Raw genomic sequence first — 21,516 nt, 5'->3', positions numbered from 1 at the left:
TCATCACTACAATTAAAGTTCAAAATATAAGTCCTAATTAACTACTTAAGTCTCTATTGTAAATAATATCACTGATAGAAGTTCAAATATAAAGTAATACGGCCCATATTATAATAACCAATTTCCAAGATTAAGGATATATAATTTTAAAATATAAAACCATAGTATTAGAGATACTCCTGTAGATCATCTAGCCCACTGTCATGGTAACAAAACCCAGCATGTACTGAGTGCTTACTATAATGATCTATGTATTTTTATCACATTTAATCTAAATAATCCAATGTGCTATTATTATTGCAATTTTATAATGGTAGAAACGGAAGCACAAAATTGTTAACATATTCAAAGTTGCACTAATAATACAGTAAACCCAGGATTTGAGCCCAAGTCTGTCTGACTTGAAAGTCCACATATATAACAACCATAATACATAGCCTTCATAATAAAACAAAGCCGCAAAAATTCTGCACACAGCCTATTTATAAAGGCTCCAGAAAGTAAGATTTTTCCTTCAATAAATTATTTTAATACTAACCCCCTATGTAGAGTAAAACTCATCAAGATTTCTAAGGACAGTATAATAGTACCACCAGAGAAACAATAAAAAGTTTCATAAAAAAGGACTACTGAGTGGAGGAAAGAACATGGAAACTAAATGCTTCAGCTTGAAACACAGAAGACAGAGAACTGATTTTATAGCTTAGCTCAATTTCTCCAAAAAGTAATCAAAAATTAGATAATATTATAATTGTTGGCATATGTTTATTATGCAAACAGATTTTCAAAAAAAGAATATAACTAATTCTCTCTGGAAATTTAAAAACTTCAAATAGGCTCTCCTTCATCTAGAATAATTTAATAATAACTAAAAATAAGAGGATATGTCCTATTTCAAGGTCTCATTCATCTATATGAATTTATGATATAGCCAGAAAACAAGAAACTCTATCGACCCTTGCCCTACAGCTAAGAATCTGGGTTCTTCAAGTAGAGGGAGAGGTCCCATTTAATAACTTGGTTTTAACACTTTAAAAACCAAGATTATACCACTGATGCACACACTTATCTATAACGGCCCCCTTCAAAACTTGAAATAACAAGACTATTATTACTGATAGATACAATTTTCCACAAAAGAGCCAACCTCAGACATCAAGGGCTTTGACACAATTAATGCAAAAGTATTAGATAAGAATTCAAAATAGCACATAACTGAATTGCAGGGTAGCTTGGAATTGGGTATGTATTATTACTAAAGAGGATAGTGATACTTTTCTTATTATATGTTTTCTGTTGGATTTAAACTAAGAACATGTATATAGCTACAAAAGTTGAAGTTATTTATTATAGAGAAAAAATTAAGATGAATGATACAAAAGAACTAAAACCAAATAAAAATGAAAATCAGAATGCTGACCCCTTACATTGTCTTCTATCTCCATGATGAAATAAATACAGTTTAAATACCAAAATATAAACATTAAAATGAGTTTTGAAGACAGGCAATGAAAAATAACCATGTGCCCTGGATGAATGGACCAGATAACCTGTTAAAATATGATTTTAGCACTAAGATTTTATAATAGCTATTCATGTAGATATGTATTATTGTGACAGTTTTAGTTATTACATTTTCAAACTATATAATCTTTCTACTTTTTCTTCACAAAGCAACAAATTCCATTCCAGGTTAAAATGATTATAGACAATATTAATTCATAAAGAATATTTAAATTACACATGGGAGTTTTTCTAAGGCTACTTCATCCCCAACTTCTTTCCATAGAACTTACTAAGTTTTTAATTATTGATTCCAATGTATATTGGTTCACTTAGATGATAAAGAGCAAAACATCTGAATTTCGATCCAGGACTGAAATTTAAAGTTTTATCTTTCCACTAGGCTGATATCCAGCCCTCCCGATGAAATTATTTAAGATCTTATAGCAATATATCACAGCAGGGCATGATCTCAGGATTCCTTTTTACTTCAAAGCTTTTTACTTCAAGACTACAACTTTTACACTGATATAAAAGAAAGCATGACCCATGGATAGGAGCTGGGTGTTGTTAAGTGTACAGGTCACATTTATACTTATGTTTATACTGTACATAAAGGTGGTCTCAATACAGGAATAATATTATTAGCAATTAAAACAGAATTTTGTTAATAGCTTATTTAGATAATAAATATGAGAAGATCATGTTACATTTCAATGGACTTTATTTTCTCATCTTTGCTTTATTCACTAGGTTTTCCAACATTCAAAATTGGATGATCCATGAAGAACTTCATATATATGTGTAAATACTAGGGAAGCATTGCTATATTGTTTCTGGAGTAAAAAAGAATGTTTACCTATATGATTTTCTCTTAAAATTTTCCAAACATAGCAATGTACAGATTAAAAATAGTTGTTAAAATTCACATTTAACTTCTTATAGAAATGATTCTAAGATACAAAATTAAATCAGCATTTGATGCATGAGGTATGTTTTAATAAAAAGGAAGGAAGCTACAGAATTGCACATGAAATAAACCTAATTAGAAAGTAACAATTTTTATATAAACATGGATAAGCCACTGGGTAGATTTGGATTCTCATATATGAACTATATATAAAGGAAAGCTAATATCAATATTATACTAGTATTATGATAACATAAGTACAAAATAATACTAATATATAATATATAAATTATGTAACTATTATCAAATACCATTTTTTCAGAATAACTTTACCCCAGTAATTTTGTTTAAGCTAACAGGATTTCATGGATGATCCAAACCATAAGCATTTCCAAAGGATAGGGTTAGGACTAACACTTTTCCTCAATTTTTATTAAAATCATTATGCTACATCTGGTAAGAAGTTTTGATTTATTATCAAGCAAGTCATTTCTTTATGATTTTAAGTGCAAAGTTTTAATATTGTGTGGATATATATCTGCCTTAGTCTAAAGAAACTTTTATTAGCACTTCAGAGATAAAAAACAAATATTGTAATACATTTACACAGCATCAACTATGCCAGGCATAATCTAAGTGTATAAAAATTACAAGAAATTACAAATTTAAAGAAAACTTACCAGACAGTTGTTTCCACTTGACTGTCATTGAGCTGCCGATTGTCCAGTTGAGCAAAAAGTGGAAAAAGCACTTGAATCCCTCCAATTGAATGAATTGCACTATGAATTGAATGTGTTACTATAGCTTTCACATCCTATGTTCAAAAACAAAATTGTGTATTAAACTCCTGAAGAATAAAGTTATCACTATTTCCTTGTTCCAAATAACTTTGTAAAAAATTTTTAAAACAAAGACATTTTAAATCCCTCAATTATAAAATTTTTGACACACATATAAAATAAAATCTTTGCCAACCACTTTTAAATTGGAATAAGTTGAGATTTTTAGACTGAAAATATGAAGCTATAAATCAAAAAACAATTTAGAATAAGAAATACTATTAGTAGATTTAAAGATTTCCAAGTACTTTTTATATGGGGGTGTGATACTAGTACATTCTTAAAGCAAAGTATATTTTTGTGTCTAACAACTATCTGTGCAGCTAATCAACTGATTTTATTTCAAAGGATTATAGAACAGACAAGATAACAGAGACGACAGATTCCCTACTAAGGAGACTGACTAGTCCAGGGTAAAGTATATTGCCAAAAAATAAAAATAGGAAAATAAGGGAGAAGGTGAAAATGTTATTCAAAGAACTAGAAAAAACAAAAAAGAAAAATAAATAGCAACCATAGATCTACACATTAGCAAGCTTTAAAATGTAATGAGAACGTTTAAAACGTAAATGAGAACATTAAACTAAGCTACTATTCACCAACCTGGAGCATGAGAGCGTGTGGGGAATGAACAAAAATTGATGCATTTTCCTTTGGTGATGATTCCAAGCATAGCTGAGCATCGGTGGCCTTAGCATTATATGTAAATGCAATACTACTTGCAAGTTTCCCATCATACAGAACCTGTTTATGATGTTCTGCCAAATGAATGTCACTCTCAGATTTAAATTTGAAGGTGCTCTGAAAAAACAAAACTAAATTAAATACTCTTTTTAAATGTAACATAATAAAATTCTCAAGTTTTAAAACACAGAAACATTTGAAATAATAGACAATTAGTTTTGACCCTTCCAAGTGTCAGGCATTAGCGGTATTATATTATTTCATTATTCTCACTTCAATTCTATGAGTTAAATTTTACTCATCATGTTAATAAACAGACTCAGATCTGAATATTTTTGTTTTTATTGTTTTTGATTATTTTTAAAATAATTTTATTAGAAAAAATGTAAATGTTATTACATCTGTAGTAAAAGGATTTTGATTTAAAACTTCATATCATAAACTATATTTCAATAGTTACCCTGAATGTGAATGGGCTAAATGCCACAATCAAAAGACAGAGGCTATCGGAAATGGATAAAAAAACAAGGCCCATCAATACGCTGTCTGCAAGAGACTCATTTTAGAGCCAAAGACACCCCCAGATTGAAAGGGAGGGGGTGGAAAACCATTTACCATGCTCATGGACACCAAAAGAAAGCTGGGGTGACAATCCTTACATCAGACAAATTTGATTTTAAACCAAAGGCTATAATAAGAGATGGGAAGAACACTATATCCTACTTAAAGAGTCTATCCAACAAGAAGACCTAACAAGTAAATATCTATGCCCCAAATATGGGAGCAGCCAGTTATATAAGCCAATTAATAACAAAAGCAAAGAAATACATTGAAAACAATACAATAATAGTGGGGAACTTTAACCCCCCCCGACTGAAATGGACAGATCATCTAAGCAAAAGATCAACAGGAAATAAAGACTTTAAATGACACACGGGACCAAATGGACTTCCCAGATATATTCAGAACATTCCATCCCAAAGCAACAGAATACACATTCTTCTCTAGTGCCCATGGAACATTCTCCAGCATAGATCACATCCTAGGTCACAAATCAGGTCTCAAACGGTACGAAAAGATTGGGATCATTCCCTGCATGTTTTCGGACCACAGTGCTTTGAAACTAGAACTCAATCACAAGAAGAAAGTCGGAAAGAACTCAAATACAGGGGAGGCTAAAGAGCATCCTACTAAAGAATGAATGGGTCAACCAGGAAATTAAAGAAGAATTGAAAAAATTCATGGAAACAAATGAAAACGAAAACAAAACTGTTCAAAATCATTGGGATGCAGCAAAGGCAGTCCTAGGAAAGTATATAGCAATACAGGCCTTTCTCAAGAAACAAGAGAGGTCTCAAATATACAACCAAACCCTACACCTAAAGGAGCTGCAGAAAAAACAGCAAATAAAGCCTAACCCCAGCAGGAGAAGAGAAATAATAAAGATCAGAGCAGAAATCAATGAAATATAGAAACCAAAAGAAGAGTAGAACAGATCAACGAAACTAAGAGCTGGTTCTTTTAAAGAATTAACAAGATTGATAAACCCTTGGCCAGACTTATCAAAAACAAAAGAGAAAGGACCCAAATAAATAAAATCGTGAATGAAAGAAGAGAGATCACAACCAACACCAAAGAAATACAAACAATTTTAAGAACATATTATGAGCAGCTATATGCCAGCAAATCAGATAATCTGGAAGAAATGGATGCATTCCTAGAGATGTATCAACTACCAAAACTGAACCAGGAAGAAATAGAAAGCCTGAACAGACCTATAACCACTAAGGAAATTGAAGCAGTCATCAAAAATCTCCCAACAAACAAAAGCCCAGGGCCAGATGGCTTCCCAGGGGAATTCTACCAAACATTTCAAGAAGAAATAATACCTATTCTTCTGAAATTGTTCCAAAAACTAGAAACGGAAGGAAACTTCCAAACTCATTTTATGAGGCCACCATTACCTTGATCCCCAAACCAGACAAAGACCCCATCAAAAGGAGAATTACAGACCAATATCCTTGATGAACAGGGATGCAAAAATTCTCACCAAAATACTAGCCAATAGGATCCAACAGTACATTAAAAGGATTATTCACCATGACCAAGTGGGATTTATCCCTGGGCTGCAAGGTTGGTTCAACAACCGCAAATCAATCAATGTGATACAATACATTAATCAAAGAAAGAACAACAACCATATGATCCTCTCAATAGATGCAGAAAAAGCATTTGACAAAGTACAGCATCCTTTCTTGACCAAAACTCTTCAGAGTATAGGGATAGAGGGTACATACCTCAATATCATAAAAGCCATCTATGAAAAACCCACAAGGAATATCATTCTCAATGGGAAAAACCTGAGAGTTTCCCCCCTAAGGTCAGGAACATGGCAGGGATGTCCACTATCACCACTGCTATTCAACATAGTATTAGAAGTCCTAGCCACAGCAATCAGACAACAAAAAGAAATAAAAGACATCCAAATCAGCAAAGAAGAAGTCAAACTCTCACTCTTTGTAGAGGATATGATACTTTATGTGGAAAACCCAAAAGACTCCACCCCAAAACCGCTAGAACACAGACAGGAATTCAGTAAAGTGGCAGGATATAAAATGAATGCACAGACATCAGTGGCATTCCTATATACCAACAATAAGACAGAAGAAAGTAATTAAGGAGTTTATCCCATTCACAACTGCACCCAAAACTATAAGATACCTAGGAATCAATCTAACCAAAGAGGCAAAGGATCTGTACTCAGAAAACTATAAAATACTCATGAAAGAAATTGAGGAAGACACAAAGAAATGGAAAAACATTCCATGCTCATGGATTGGAAGAACAAATATTGTGAAGATGTCAATGCTACCTAGAGCAGTCTACACATTTAAAGCAATCCCTATCAAAATACCATCTACTTTTATCAAAGAAATGGAGCAAATAATCCTAAAATTTGTATGGAGAAGACCCCGAAAGCCAGAGGAATGTTGAAAAAGAAAAACAAAGCTGGCGGCATCACAATTCGAGACTTCAAGCTCTATTACAAAGCCGTAATCATCAAGACAGTTTGGTACTAGCACAAAAACAGACACATAGATCAATGGAACAGAATAGAGAGCCCAGAAATGGACCCTCAACTCTATGGTCAACTAATCTTTGACAAAGCAGGAAAGAATGTCCAGTGGAAAAAAGACAGTCTCTTCAATAAATGGTGTTGGGAAAATTGGACAGCCACATGCAGAAGAATGAAACTGGACCATTTCCTTACACCACACACAAAAATAGACTCCAAATGGTTGAAAGACCTAAATGTGAGACAGGAGTCCATCAAAATCCTAAAGGAGAAGAGAGGCAGCAACCTCTTCGACCTCAGCCGCAGCAACTTCTTCCTAGAACCATCGCCAGAGGCAAGGGAAACAAGGACAAAAATCAACTATTGAGACTTCATCAAGATAAAAACCTTTTGCAAAGCAAAAGAAACAGTTCACAAAACCAAAAGACAACTGACAGAATGGGAGGAGATATTTGCAAATGACATATGACATAAAGGGCTAGTATCCAAAATCTATAAAGAACTTATCAAACTCAACACCCAAAGAACAAATGATCCAATCAAGAAATGGGCAGAAGACATGAACAGACATTTTCCAAAGAAGACATCCAAATGGCCAACAGACACATGAAAAAGTGCTCAGCATCGCTCGACATCAGGGAAATCCAAATCAAAACCTCAATGAGATATCACCTCACACCAGTCAGAATGGCTAAAATTAACAAGTCAGGAAGTGACAGATGTTGATGAGGATGCAGAGAAAGGGAAACCCTCTTACACTGTTGGTGGGAACGCAAGCTGGTGCAGCCATTCCGGAAAACAGTATGGAGGTTCCTCAAAAAGTTGAAAATAGAGCTACCATATGACCCAGCAATTGCACTACTGGGTATTTACCCCAAAGATACAACTGTAGGGATCCAAAGGGGTACATGCTCCCCAATGTTTATAGCAGCAATGTCCACAATAACCAAACTGTGGAAAGAGCCAAGATGTCCACTGACAGATAAATGGATAAAGAAGATGTGGTATATATATACAATGGAGGATTATGCAGCCATCAAAAAGAATGAAATCTTGCCATTTGCAAGGACTTGGATGGAACTGGAGGGTGTTATGCTGAGCGAAATAAGTCAATCAGAGAAAGACATGTATCATATGACCTCACTGATAGGAGGAATTCTTAATCTCAGGAAACAAACTGAGGGTTGCTGGAGTGGTGGGGGGTGGGGGGGATGGGGTGGCTGGCTGATAGACATTGGGGAGGGTATGTGCTATGGTGAGCGCTGTGAATTGTGCAAGACTGTTGAATCACAGACCTGTACCTCTGAAACAAAAATACATTATATGTTAAAAAAAAAAAAAAGAAGAAAAAGAAGATAGCAGGAAGGGAAAAATTATGGAGAGGAAATTGGAGGGGGAGATGAACCATGAGAGACTATGGACTCTGAGAAACAAACTGAGGGTTCTAGAGGGGAGGGGGGCGGGGGGATGGGTTAGCCTGGTGTCGGGTATTAAAGAGGGCACGTACTGCATGGAGCACTAGGTGCTTACGCAGACAATGAATCATGGAACACTACATCAAAAACTAATGATGTAATGTATGGTGATTAACATAACAATAAAATAAAATTAAAAAAAAGAAAAGTATTGTTAGATATGGTTAGAATTTCTCTGCAGATATAAATTTGACAATGATAAATAATATTTAAGCTTTGCAAAAATCACATATTATTATTATTTTCAACTTACAAATGTGAAAACTGAAAAATTAGAGAGATTAAGATCTGGAAGGAATAGTGCCAAGACACAATGCCAAGTCTTCTGACTCACCGTACTAATGGATTAATGGTGAAGTGATGTGGATTATAATCCAGGGTCTACCACTAATTATCTCCAGACCTTTATTTAATAAGTGCCAAGGAAATCATCTAACCAGTGTGGCCCCATTTCATTACTCTAATGTTACAGTAAGGTTAAACCAAATGTTCCAAACTCAGACTCTTATAGGAGGCCAATAGATATGTGTATAAATGAAGCATGCCGCATGTGGATTTCTTCAAACCAGACAGTGCATGTCCTGTCTAAAAGTGCCCCTCAATGCTCAGCTCAAATCAATTATTGTACCATGTTGCCAGTTCTTCAATATTTTTCAAAAGAAACATGAACTCTGGACTTCTTTATAAAATCACCTAATCTGTAATTTAATGCAAATGTTTAAAAACACTGTGGAGACCAAACATGTCAGGCCACATTTAGCCCTTTTCTACTTTTAAACTAGTATCAGAGAGAGCCTTCCTTCCTTGAACTTCGGATGCAAACCATTTATTAGGCATCTACCAATACAAGAGCAACATGAATAAATGAAGATTTGTATATATGTGGCTATGGATGGTACTTTTTGTCTTTTAAATGTAAGCACATTACATATTTTGATATAAGAAATAAGCTAACAAAATTACAGTACTTTGTATCAAAACTTGCTTTCTCTTCTCAATTAAATGGAATGTAGAACTTTATCTGCCACCTCAGAGTTTCAAAATTTAATCTGTTTATGTAACTCACAGATTCACACTTTCTAATCTAGAGGTAACAGTTGGGCTTAACGCATGTTCTGGTTTAAAATAAAGATTGTATTTCAGTCCCTCTTGCAGTAAAGTACAGGCGACAACAACAACAAAATAATAATTTTTAAAAAAGTAATATCTGAATGAAATTATGAGTTAAATATACTAGGTAGTAATATTGGCAGCATAAAGCCAATTTAATTTGTCTTCTTCACTGGGTGCCTTGGTATTAAAAAATAAACATTTTAATAGGTATTTAGGTAGAATTATACATACTCAAAGTATTTAGCTCCAATCATTTTCAAGTAAAATAGATTATTTATTTATGTTGCAAAGCACTGATCAAAAGCAGATTTAATTATTTTGGAGGAGTAAAACATATGAGTTAGTTTGTAGAAATAAAAGTATTTAATTGCGGGAATTTGGGGGAAGAGTGTATATGACATTACAAGACTGGAGAAGCAGCCCAAACAAGGAAGAGGGGAGTCAAGGAGTTGGAGGACCCAAGGGCACGTTTGAGTTTAGAGTTCAGTCAGGCAGAGCAGTGGTGCTTCCTTATGTTGATGACATCATACCAAGAAAAGCAATATGTAAATGACTGAAATAGCCACTGGACGAAGAGGAACATATGTTCTAGCCAGGACAGCTACCTTATATTAAGGAATTTTTTGACTTTGAAAAAAACAAAGGCAACAAAAGCAAAAATAAACCAATGGCCCACTGGGCTACATCAAACTAAAAAGCTTCTGGAGAGTGAAGGAAAGCACCAAAAAAATGAAAAAGCTATCAAATAGGAGAAAATATCTGCAAATCATATGCCTGACAAGGGGTTAATATCCAAAATATATAAAAAGCTCATACAATACCAAAAAAAAATCTGATTTAAAAATAGGCAGAGGACCTGAATAGACATTTTTCCAAAAAAGACATATAGATGGCCAAATGACACATGAAAAAATGCTCAATATCACTAATTAGGGAAATGTAAATCAAAACCACAATGAGCTATCACCTCACACCTGTTCACCTGTTAGAATGGCTATTACCAAAAAGACAATATATAACAAGTGTTGTCAAGGATGTGGAGGAAAGAATCCTTTTGCACTGTTGGTGGGAATGTAAATGCAACAACTACGGAAAACAGTATGACATGTTTTCAAAAACTTAAAAACAGGGGCACCTGGGTGGCTCAGTTGGTTGAGAGGCTTGGTTTTGGCTCATGTTATGATCTCGGGGTCTGGGATTGAGCCCCACCTTGGGCTCCACTCTCAAGTGGAGTCTGCTTGGGATTCTCTCCCTCTCCATTCGCCCCTCCCTTCCCCACTCACACAGGCAAACACAAGTGCTCATGTGCACTCTCTCTCAAATAAATTTTTAAAAACTGAATTATAAAAAACTTAAAGATAGAACTACCATAGGATCTAGCAATTCGACTTCTAGATATTTATCCAAAAAAACAAAAAAACATTAATTCAAAAAGATATATGTACCCCCATGTTCACTGCAGCATTATTTACAGGAACCAAGACATGGGGGGCACCTGGGTGGCTCAGATGGTTAAGCAACTGCCTTCAGCTCAGGTCATGATGCTGGAGTCCTGGGATCAAGTCCCACATCGGGCTCCCTGCTCAGCAGGGAGTCTGCTTCTCCCTCTGACCCTCTTCCCTCTCATGCTATCTCTCATTCTCTCTCTCTCAAATAAATAAATAAAATCTTTAAAAAAAAAAAGATCTGTTTAGAAAAAAAAAAAAAAGAACCAAGACATGGAAGCAACCTAAGTGTCCATAGATGCATTAATGGATAAAGAAAATGTGGTATATGTATATATGTATACAATGGGATGTTATTCAGCCATAAAAAAGAATGAAATCATGCCATTTGTAAACAACATATAGACCTTGAGGGCATTATGCTAGGTGAAATAAGTCAGACAGAGAAAGACCAATACTATATGACCTTACATATATGTGGAATCTCAAACAAACAAAGAACTCATAGATACAAAGAATGACCACAGGCGGAGGGCAGGGGTAGATAAATTGGTAAAGGTATTCAAAAAGTATAAGCTTCTACTTTTAAGAGGAATAAGTTCTGAAGATACAATATACAAAATGTTGATTAGAGTTAATAATACTTTATTGTATATTTGGAAGTGGCTAAGAGAATAGATTTAAAAGTTCTCAGTACACACTAAAAATTATGACTATGTGAGGTGATGGATGTGTCAACTAACCTTATTGTGGTAATCATTTCACAATATATGCATATCTCAAATCAATACATTGTATGCTTTAAACTAATACAATGTTATGTGTCAATTTTATCTCAGTAAAACTTGAATAAAAGCTTTGAAATTTAAAAAAGTAAAATTACTGTATTGTCAGTTTTGTACAGTGCAATAAATAGTTAAAAACATTAGGTTCAAAATCAGTTGGACTTAAGTCTGAATCTGAACTCTATCACTGATTAGATGTGTATCCATCCACAAGTTATTTACCTCTCATCTGTTACACACCTAACAGATAAAATAGTAAATAGAGTACTTTGAACAATAAATACGTGGATCTTTAAAAGCAACTCAAAATGGTAGCTGCTATTACTGTGTTCTTTTCTACTTAGTATTATACAGATATTATTCTATGTTCAATATTTTTTCATAAATGTCACTCAGAAAACATTTACCATAAACTTTATGTAATGGTATATTGCACTTCAGATAGTGAACATTCAGATATCTGTAACATAGTTGCTAATGAGGAAAAGCCTCATTGAGTAGAACCCTCATCACCCAAACTGGAATTATTTAACATGAATATGAGAAAATGTTCCAGAAGATGCTAAACTCAACTAAATTAAGTTTATCTAATTGCTACAAGAGCAAAGACTTGTTTTTTTCTAATACTAATATCTGAAAACTTCACCAATGTCAAGAATATAGCCATTTTCCATTGAAGTTATGTAAGAATAACATACATATATAGCAATACCTGTTGCTCTTCCAGGATCACTATGTAACAAGTGTTGCTGATTTTAATAATGACATTGCAACATTCCATGAATTATATTTCCTGATGTATAACTAAGAGAATGTTGCCACCTGTATATTGTAGAGTTTTCCCTTCAAAATGAATATTCCACCTGAATTCATTAAAAATAATTCAGACTCTAATATCCACATTTCCAAACTTCTCTAGGAAAATACATAAATAGGATCAATCCATTCTTCTGCTACAATTTTTAATAATTCCAAATGACTGGAAAATCAAAATTCCCTATTTTGATATTCAAAATCTTTAATAACTTAGTTTCAATCTATCATAATCATCCTCACATTCCACCATAAACCACTCAGCCTATCTACTCTGTATTCTACCATGAATCCATGACTGATTGTGGATTAATCCATAAACACATCCTATATCCCTTGCTTCTATCCCTGTAATCATGCCCTCTCTTCTCACATTCTATCATCATCTCCTGCTCAACCTTCTGAAATTTATGTATTTTTCAAGAACCCTAAATAACTTTGTCTACGAAGAGTTCCTCAAGCCTTTGTAGCTGAAATTAATCATCCTTTCACAAAACTTTAATAGTATTTGCATTGTATTTCCTTTTGGGTACATATTTCAACTTTCAATTATAAACATTTAGGAATATAATTATTCTCATAAAGAGTATAAGCTTGATCATTTTTAATTCTAAATGCTTAGAACAGTTCCTTGAATATAATAAATATCTGATATACTGATGAATTTTATTCAATTGCATGCCCTACAATCATTATTACCATCTCTTAATAAGCAAGAATGTAAAGAAAATATTATAGTCACAAACATGTCAACAAATGGCAAATAGATCAGCACAGAAAATTTCTGTGCATGAAGTCAGTACTTCAATACAGTGGATAATTGTTCACCCAATCAAATCTTCTTTTTAAAGATTTCTTTATTTGAGAGAGAGAGAGAGAATGCATGTGCAAGCGGGGGGAGGAGCAGAAGGAGAGAGAGAAGCAGACTCCCCACTGAGTGCAGAGCCTGAGACATGGGGCTTGATCCTGGGACCCTGAGATCATGACGTGAACTGAAGTCAGACACTTAACTGATAGAGCTACCCAAGTGCCCCCACCCAGTCAAATCTTTAAAAATTATGATAATGGCAGGTAACCAAGTATCAGCACTATAACTACACTATTTCAAATATTAAATAAAAGAAACATAACACTGATACTAACCAATATCCAAGAGAAATATTTAACATAATGATACCAAGAAACCACTTATATCAAATTAAGTAATCATTTGCCAATATTAAGCAATCTCATGTAACTCATTCTTCTAATACGGATGCATGCAGTTGCACAGAAGAATGGATACTGTGATAAGCTAGAAATTTTAAAAATTAAACTGCAAAAGCAATCAATATTATATAATCATAAAAGATATATGTTGTAGAAATGATCTGGTTGGACACATATATAAATAAATGTAATCCAGTACAGTAAAACTCCAAAATTTCTATATCACTACTGTCATTCATTTGTATAATAATTACTGAGCACTGAAGGATATGGAAATAAACCTCCTCTCACTGGGCTGACACTCCATAGTCTCAAACAATTGTGTGACCTCTACTACCTCTCTTCTGCTACTAGTTAACACCTGCTTTCTGCTAGGGCTCATGGAGACTCCCCCTCTAAATGTACAGCTCTACACTTGGCAAAGAATGCACAGGAAACCCAAGAAAGACTTCTGCCCCTACCCCAACAGCTTGCTCCTTTTTTGCTCCCTGTTCCACATATTCTAGTTGTTTCAAGCTGCCCTGAATTCTGATCTCAAACTCCTCAGCTCAGCACCCTCCACAGCTAGAGCATGTGGAAATATTTCTATTGGCCCCAGCTAGATACCAAGGGTGAATACCAAGCTCATATTAAATATATTCCTACTTTCAAGGATCTCAGGTCTGTGCTGTGTATTGACAAGTGTCAAAAACAGATGCTTTGTACATTTTGCCCATATTTATAGTTATTTACAGTAGTATGGCACATTCAGTACCAGTTGCTCCAACATGGACAAAATCAGAAATCAGGTTGAATGTTTTCTGAAATTAATTAAGCCAACTTATTTCTTGTCTTTTTATTTTAACCATTTTGACTAAAGGTGTAAAGTGATACCTAATTAGGGTTTTGATTTGCATTTCCCTGATGATTAGAGATGTTGAGCATCTTCTCACGTGTCTGTTGGCCATCTGTATGTTTTCTCTGAAAAAAATGTCTATTCAGGTCCTCTGCCCACTTTTTAATTGGATTTTTTTTTGGAACTGAGTTGCATGAGTTCCTTATATATTTTGGATATTAATCTCTTATCAGATATATCATGTGTATCTTCTCTCATTCAAAAGTCAAGTAGGTTGACTTTTCATTTTGTTGGTTATTTTCCTTCACTGTGCTAAAACTTCCTATTTTGATGCAGTCCTAATAGTTTATTTTTACTTTTGTTTCTCTTGCCTTAGGAGACATATCTAGAAAACTGTTGCAAAGGCCAATGTCAGAGAAAATATTGCTTGTGCTCTGTTCAAGGATTTTTATGATTTTCAGGCCTCACATTGAGTTTTTGTGTTTATTTTCAGCCACTGTAGAAGACAAGTATGGTGGGTCCTCAAAAGATTGAAAATAGAAATACCCTGTAATCTAGTAATTCCACTACGGAGTATCTACCCAAAGAAAATGAAAACACTAATTTGGAATGATATGTGCAACCCTATGTTTATTGCAGCATTATTTATAATAGCCAAGATATGGAAGATGATGGTTGCTAGAGGAGAGCATGATGGGTAAAGGCGACTGCAGATACAAGCTTCCAGTTATGGAATGAATTAAGTCACAGAAATAAAAGGCACAACATTAAGAATAAAGTCAATGATATTATAATAGTGATGTATGGTGACAAATGGTAGCTACAGTTGTACTGAACATAGCATAATGTATAAACTTGTCAAATCACTATGTCGTACACCTAAAATATATAAAACATTGTGTCAACTCTACTCAAATAAAAATTTAATTAAGAAATTTTGTAATTAGATAGGTTTTAAGAGATTGTTTTGCAAATTCTAATTGTCATCCCCACAGAAAAAAAATCAATTGAAAATGAGAAGCTTCATGAACCTGACTGAACTGGTTTTAAAGCTATCTTCTCTATGAAGCACTTCTCAGTTCCTACAATCAGAATCCTTTTCCATGATCCCATTGGACTTACTGTTCTCAGATTATATCATGAGTATAAATTCAACCAACTTCACTTTTTAGCTTTTTGTATGTTTTTCTCCCTCACTTGGTTAATAAGTTCCTTAAAGGTAATTTACAGCTTTGCATGTTCCATAATGCCTATAATAGTGCTCCATGAATAGAAATGCCTTAACAAATGTTCTCTGAATTTTAAAGTTGTATGAAGAAATTCATCTAAATAGAATCTTCAGTTTTTCCTCTAGTCATTTTAAAGCTACTTTAAGTGACTTTTGCTTATTCAGAGAAAATTCAGAATTTAAAATAAAATTATCCATTAATCTTTTTCTAACTTTTTGGCATTTTTATTTTCTAATCTCTTTTTGACAATATACAACCACTTTACATGTAATTGCACTCATAGTTTTAAGACTAAAAATATAACACTTATACTTTTAAGACTAATATACCCTATTTCTTCCTTGATTTTGGTCTTCTTTCTGGATTCAATTCAATCACAAAACTTTTGTTTTCTACCACTGCTAAAACCTACCACTTCTCAGTTTTTATTTCTTTAAATATCTTTCTTTGGCTCTTTTTTGCTTCTTTTTGCTTTTTTGTGCCCTTTCCTTTACTTACTACATGTATAAAAGAGTTGGTTGCTTTGAGAAACACACAACCATCAAGTATGAATATGAAATCACCAACGTTCTTCACCACACACTGAACTTAAGCAATAAAATCTTTTTCCAGCTGAAAGTCTTGTACCAATAATTACTAATAAAATTCATTCCTATAATCTTCAATGAATTGAAGTGAAAAATACTAGAAAACACTTAAGATATCACTCTGTTTGGCTCATGGTTACTATCCTCTTAAAACAATCTGAAACAGGTCATTAATTCTTATCTTTTTTTATATGTCTATCATGCTTAAGATCTGAATACCTGCTTTCTTTCTTTTTTTTTTTTTAAAGATTTTATTTATTTATTTGACAGAGAGACACAGCGAGAAAGAGAACACAGCAGGGGGAGTGGGAGAGGGAGAAGCAGGCCTCCCGCCGAGCAGGGAGCCCAATGCGGGGCTAGATCCCAGAACCCTGGGATCATGACCTGAGGCGAATGCAGACGCTTAATGACTGAGCCACCCAGGCGCCCTGAATACCTGCTTTCTAAAAATAATGATTGAAATACTGGCGAATGTATTGTTAAATACTGTAATTAGTTTTTCCACATTGGCATTTTAACAATTCTGAAATGTATGTACATTCTATTGTTACTTTCATTTTGTTCATATTGCTCACAATGGAATAAATAATGTTTAATATATTCTCTGGGAAGTCATAAAATCTTTTTGGGAAATATAATGTAATAAGTCTAATAAAACATATTCTTATTTGAAAAAAAACTGGCCTTAAGTTTTTCAGTTTACGATGCAAATATCATATTCCCTATTTTGGTTTGTAGGAACAAACAACCTCACATCATAATTAATTAAATATAACATTTTTAGTTTTTTTTTAAATTATGATGCAATTTAAATGACTATAAAGATAATCTATTATTAAAATATGATAATTTTCTTATAATATACTCCATTTTGGTGTTTAGATTACTTCCAACGTTTCAAAGTTATATATTAAGGTATAATAATCATGTTTATGCATAAATATCAGTATTCACTAAATTATTCCTTGAAGGATTTTCAGAAGCACAATTGTTATATAAAATGGTATGAGTAGGATGGGGGTGAGAATGAGGAGTGACTGCCAATAGGCATGTAAGGTGATAGAAATGTTCTAAAATTGGATTGTGGTGATGTCTGTACAACTCTGTAAGTTACTCAAAATAATTTACTTGTACACTTAAAAGGAGTGAATTGTATGATATGTAAATTACATTTCAATAAAGTTGTTATAATTTTTCAAAAGAAAAAAGAAAATAGGGACATTTTCCAACCAGACATTGAGAGGCATGGAATGAGAAAGGAAAATATAACCCATACATATGGAAAAGAGCAGGCAACAGAAACTGCCAGTGAGAGCAAACAGATGTCAGACTGAACAGAAAAAGACTCCAAACTGGCCATTAAAAATACATTCAAAAAACTAAAAGAAAACCATAGAGAAGTAAATGTAGGTATGATGACAATGTCATATTAAATAGATTATCGGGGTGCCTGGGTGGCCCAGTCGGTTAAGCTCCCAACTCCTAGTTTTGGCTCAGGTCTGATCTCAGGGTCCTAAGATGGAGCCCCACATGGGGCTCAGCACGGAGTCTGCTTGAGTTTTTCTCTCTTCCTCTGTCCCTGCCCCCGTGCTCACTCTCTCTCACTCACTCTCACTGAAATAAGTAACTAAATCTTTAAAAAAGTTATTAAATAGAGAATATCAATTAAGAGAGAAATGCTATAAAAAAAATCCAAATGGAAATTCTAGAGCTGAAAAGTGTAACTGAATTGAAAATTTTTCTACAGGTGCTCAACAAAAGGTTTGAACAGAGGACAGAATTAGCATACATGAAAATAAATTAATAAAGATTATGTAATTCAAAAACCAGAAAGAAAAAAGACTAAGAAAAATTGAAGCCTCAGAGAAATGTGGGAAACAACTAAGTATACCAACATATGCAAAATGGGAATAGCAGAAGTAGAGAAGAAAAAGAGAAAAATACTCAAAAACTTGATGAACTGAAAAATTCCCCAATTTCTGGAAAACATTAATTTGCACTTTCAGAAAGCCCATGAACTCAAAGAAAAATAAAAGCAAAGAAATCTACAAACAGAAAAATCATAGTAAAAATGCTAGAAGCTAAAGACAAGGAGACAATCTTAAAAGCAGCAAGAGAAAAATGACTCTTCACCTAAAAAAGAACACCAATAAGATCAAAAGTTGACTTCTCACCTAAAAAATGGAGGCCAGAACATAGTGAAATAAAACATTCAAAGTGCTCAAAGAAAAAACTTTTAACCAAGAATTTATATTCAGAAAAGCTATCTGAAAGCAAAATGGAATACATTCACCAAAAAATAAAAATGGAGGTAATTTGTTGCTATCTGACCCAGCCTACAAGAAATAACAAATAGAGTCCTTCAAATGAAAAGTAAGAAACCCAAAAAATAATTTGCACACACACACACACACACACAGTGACAAATATTAAAGATAAGTAGAGTAAAATCAAAGATGCATAATCAAATCTCTGAAAAGGAAAACCAAAGTAAGGAAACAACAAATACTAAACAATATTAAAAAAAAATTCTTAAAATTTAAAAAGATGCAAAACTACATACTGAAAGTACACACCACTTATCTGAGAAATCAGCTCCAACAACCAAGACATATCTGGCAAAATTACTAGATATAAAGAAAAAAAAATCCTTTGAACATGTAGGCAAAAAGAACAAGTGCCTGATAACAGAAAGGATGTTAGAACTGTCATCAGACTTTCAACAAAACATTTTAACCCAGAAGAAAATCAGTAACATATTTAAGACATTCAAAGAAAGGTTAGTCAAGGATTTTATAAGCAGGCATATGCCTTTCAAGTGTAAACACCCCTAATAAACTAATAATGAAATGCAGTTCTCAAGAAATACTATTCCCATAAGCCCATCTAGAGAAATACACTACAGAGTGAGCTTCAGATAGCCAAAATACATCAATATAAGGAATGTGATGAAACTTAAACATATAAGTACCTAAAGGACTGCAACTAAGAATTTTTTAAACTGAGAATAGTATGTAATAACTACATATACTCACAGTGTAGATCATACCACGTATTAGTCTGTTAGTGTTGCCACAACAAAGTACCAGGTAGTTTAAACAACAAAAATTTATTTCTTACAATTCTGGGGGCTAGAAGTCTAAAATCAAGGTGTCAGCAGACCTGGTTCCTTCTGAAACCTCTTCTCCCTGTATCTTCATATGGTTTTCCCTCAGTGCATGTTTGTATCCTAATTTCCTCTTATAAGGACACAATTCATATTAAATTAAGACCCACCTTAATAGCCTCACTTAAGTTTAATTACCTCTTTAAAGACCCTATCTCTAAATATGGCCACATTCTAAGCTACTGGGATCTAGGACTTCAGCATAAAAATTTGAGGGGGAATACAATTCAGCCTATAACATACTTAAACTATTAAAAAATGGCAAGGAGAATGAAGAGAACATATGCAAAAAAAAAATTAACTGTTTGCAGTAATAATGTCAGTAGAGTAATATTGGTAGTATTGTTCAGAGACTGTTGTTCATGTAAATATGGGCTTTCTTAATCCTATTACCCTCTGCACACTTGACAACCACTATTCTCAATATAGAAAAAAGGAGATACAGATTTAACTTAGAGAAGGTCAAATTAAAACACAGCAAAGTCCTCAATTTCACACTAATAGAAACTAAGGACTCATCTAATAATGGCTGATTCCAGGACGGAAACAACAAAATGTTCAGAATGAGTCTGAAATACTATCATGGGAAATAGCAAGAAATCTATCAAAGACTACAGGGTCAGGTCAAGGGACTAAGGAACCAATTGGAATAGGCATTCATTGCTCAAAGGTGGGACAATTTTAATTTCAAAAAGGACAGTAATGGCTACAGATTGGAACACTTCAAATACATTTAAATCCATGAGTTTATAATGAAATTTTAAAAACAGTAACTAAAGATCTTTGATTAATGAAGAAAAGAAATTAGGTTATACATTTCCCATCTTGACCATCAGGAAGCATTATTAGACTGAGTTGGTGGAGTAAAAACATGTTAGTATATACAAAATGTTCCAATAATTAGATAAAAACCCTGTAGGAATTACAGATTTTAATTTAAGACCAGTGAGTAAAAATTATATGAACTGGATAATTAAGTCTAAAGGCATTACACTGGTGGGGGGAGGTGGGACCAGGTCACTGGAAAAATAGAACACTTTTCTCACCATCGACTGAAATTCTAATATTTTAAAAATATTATAGCTTTAAAGTAATACACCTGATTTTTTAAAAGATTTTATTTATGTTTTTGAGAGAAAGCACGCGAGAGAGAGAAAGAAAGAGAGAGTGCGCATATGGGGGGACGGGGTGGAGAGGGACAAGCAGACTGCCGGCCGAGCAGGGAGACCGAGGCAGAGCTCGATCCCAGGGCCCCGGGATCATGACCTGAGCCGAAGGCAGAGGCTTAACCGACTGAGCCACTCAGGTGCCCCACATCCGATTTTTTTTTAAATTTTTATTATGTTATGTTAGTCACCATACATTACATCATTAGTTTTTGATGTAGTGTTCCATGATTCATTGTTTGCATATAACACCCAGTGCTCCATGTAATACCTGCCCTCAATAATACCCATCACTGGGCTAACACATCTCCCCACTCCTTCCCCTCTAGAACCCTCAGTTTGTTTTTCAGAGTCCATCGTCTCACATGGTTCGTCTCCCCAACCGATCCCTACCCCTTCATTTCTCCCTTCCTACTATCTTTTTTTTTTAACATATATTATTTGTTTCAGAAGTACAGATCTGTGATTCAACAGTCTTGCACAATTCACAGCGCTCACCATAGCACATACCCTCCCCAATGTCTATCACCCAGCCACCCCATCCCTCCCACCCCCCACCACTCCAGCAACCCTCAGTTTGTTTCCTGAGGTTAAAAATTTCTCATATCAGCGAGGTCATATGACACATGTCTTTCTCTGATTGACTTATTTCGCTCAGCATAACACCCTCCAGTTCCATCC

General features: G+C 34.0%; 1 protein-coding gene across 7 annotated transcripts in view; it reads right to left on the bottom strand.

The window, feature by feature from the left end:
• The window catches only part of NBEA (neurobeachin), a 685,632-nt gene that overhangs the window by 536,768 nt on the left and 127,348 nt on the right, over positions 1-21,516 (bottom strand). For all 7 annotated transcript variants that reach the window (XM_088021800.1, XM_088021804.1, XM_088021803.1 and 4 more), the window contains exons 9-10: positions 3,856-4,053; positions 3,094-3,227 (exon numbers count right to left, since the gene is read on the bottom strand). In XM_088021800.1, the coding sequence (XP_087877926.1) occupies positions 3,094-3,227; positions 3,856-4,053 (332 nt within the window). The remainder of the gene's footprint in view (positions 1-3,093; positions 3,228-3,855; positions 4,054-21,516) is intronic.

Source organism: Eumetopias jubatus, unplaced genomic scaffold (assembly GCF_037043125.1).
Source record: "Eumetopias jubatus isolate StellerSeaLion01/CBP00866 unplaced genomic scaffold, mEumJub1_p1.0 scaffold_3, whole genome shotgun sequence".
NCBI classification, from domain to species: Eukaryota; Metazoa; Chordata; class Mammalia; order Carnivora; family Otariidae; genus Eumetopias; species Eumetopias jubatus.
Note: the sequence above shows the minus strand (reverse complement) of the source record. Positions and strands in the feature narration are given on the sequence as shown.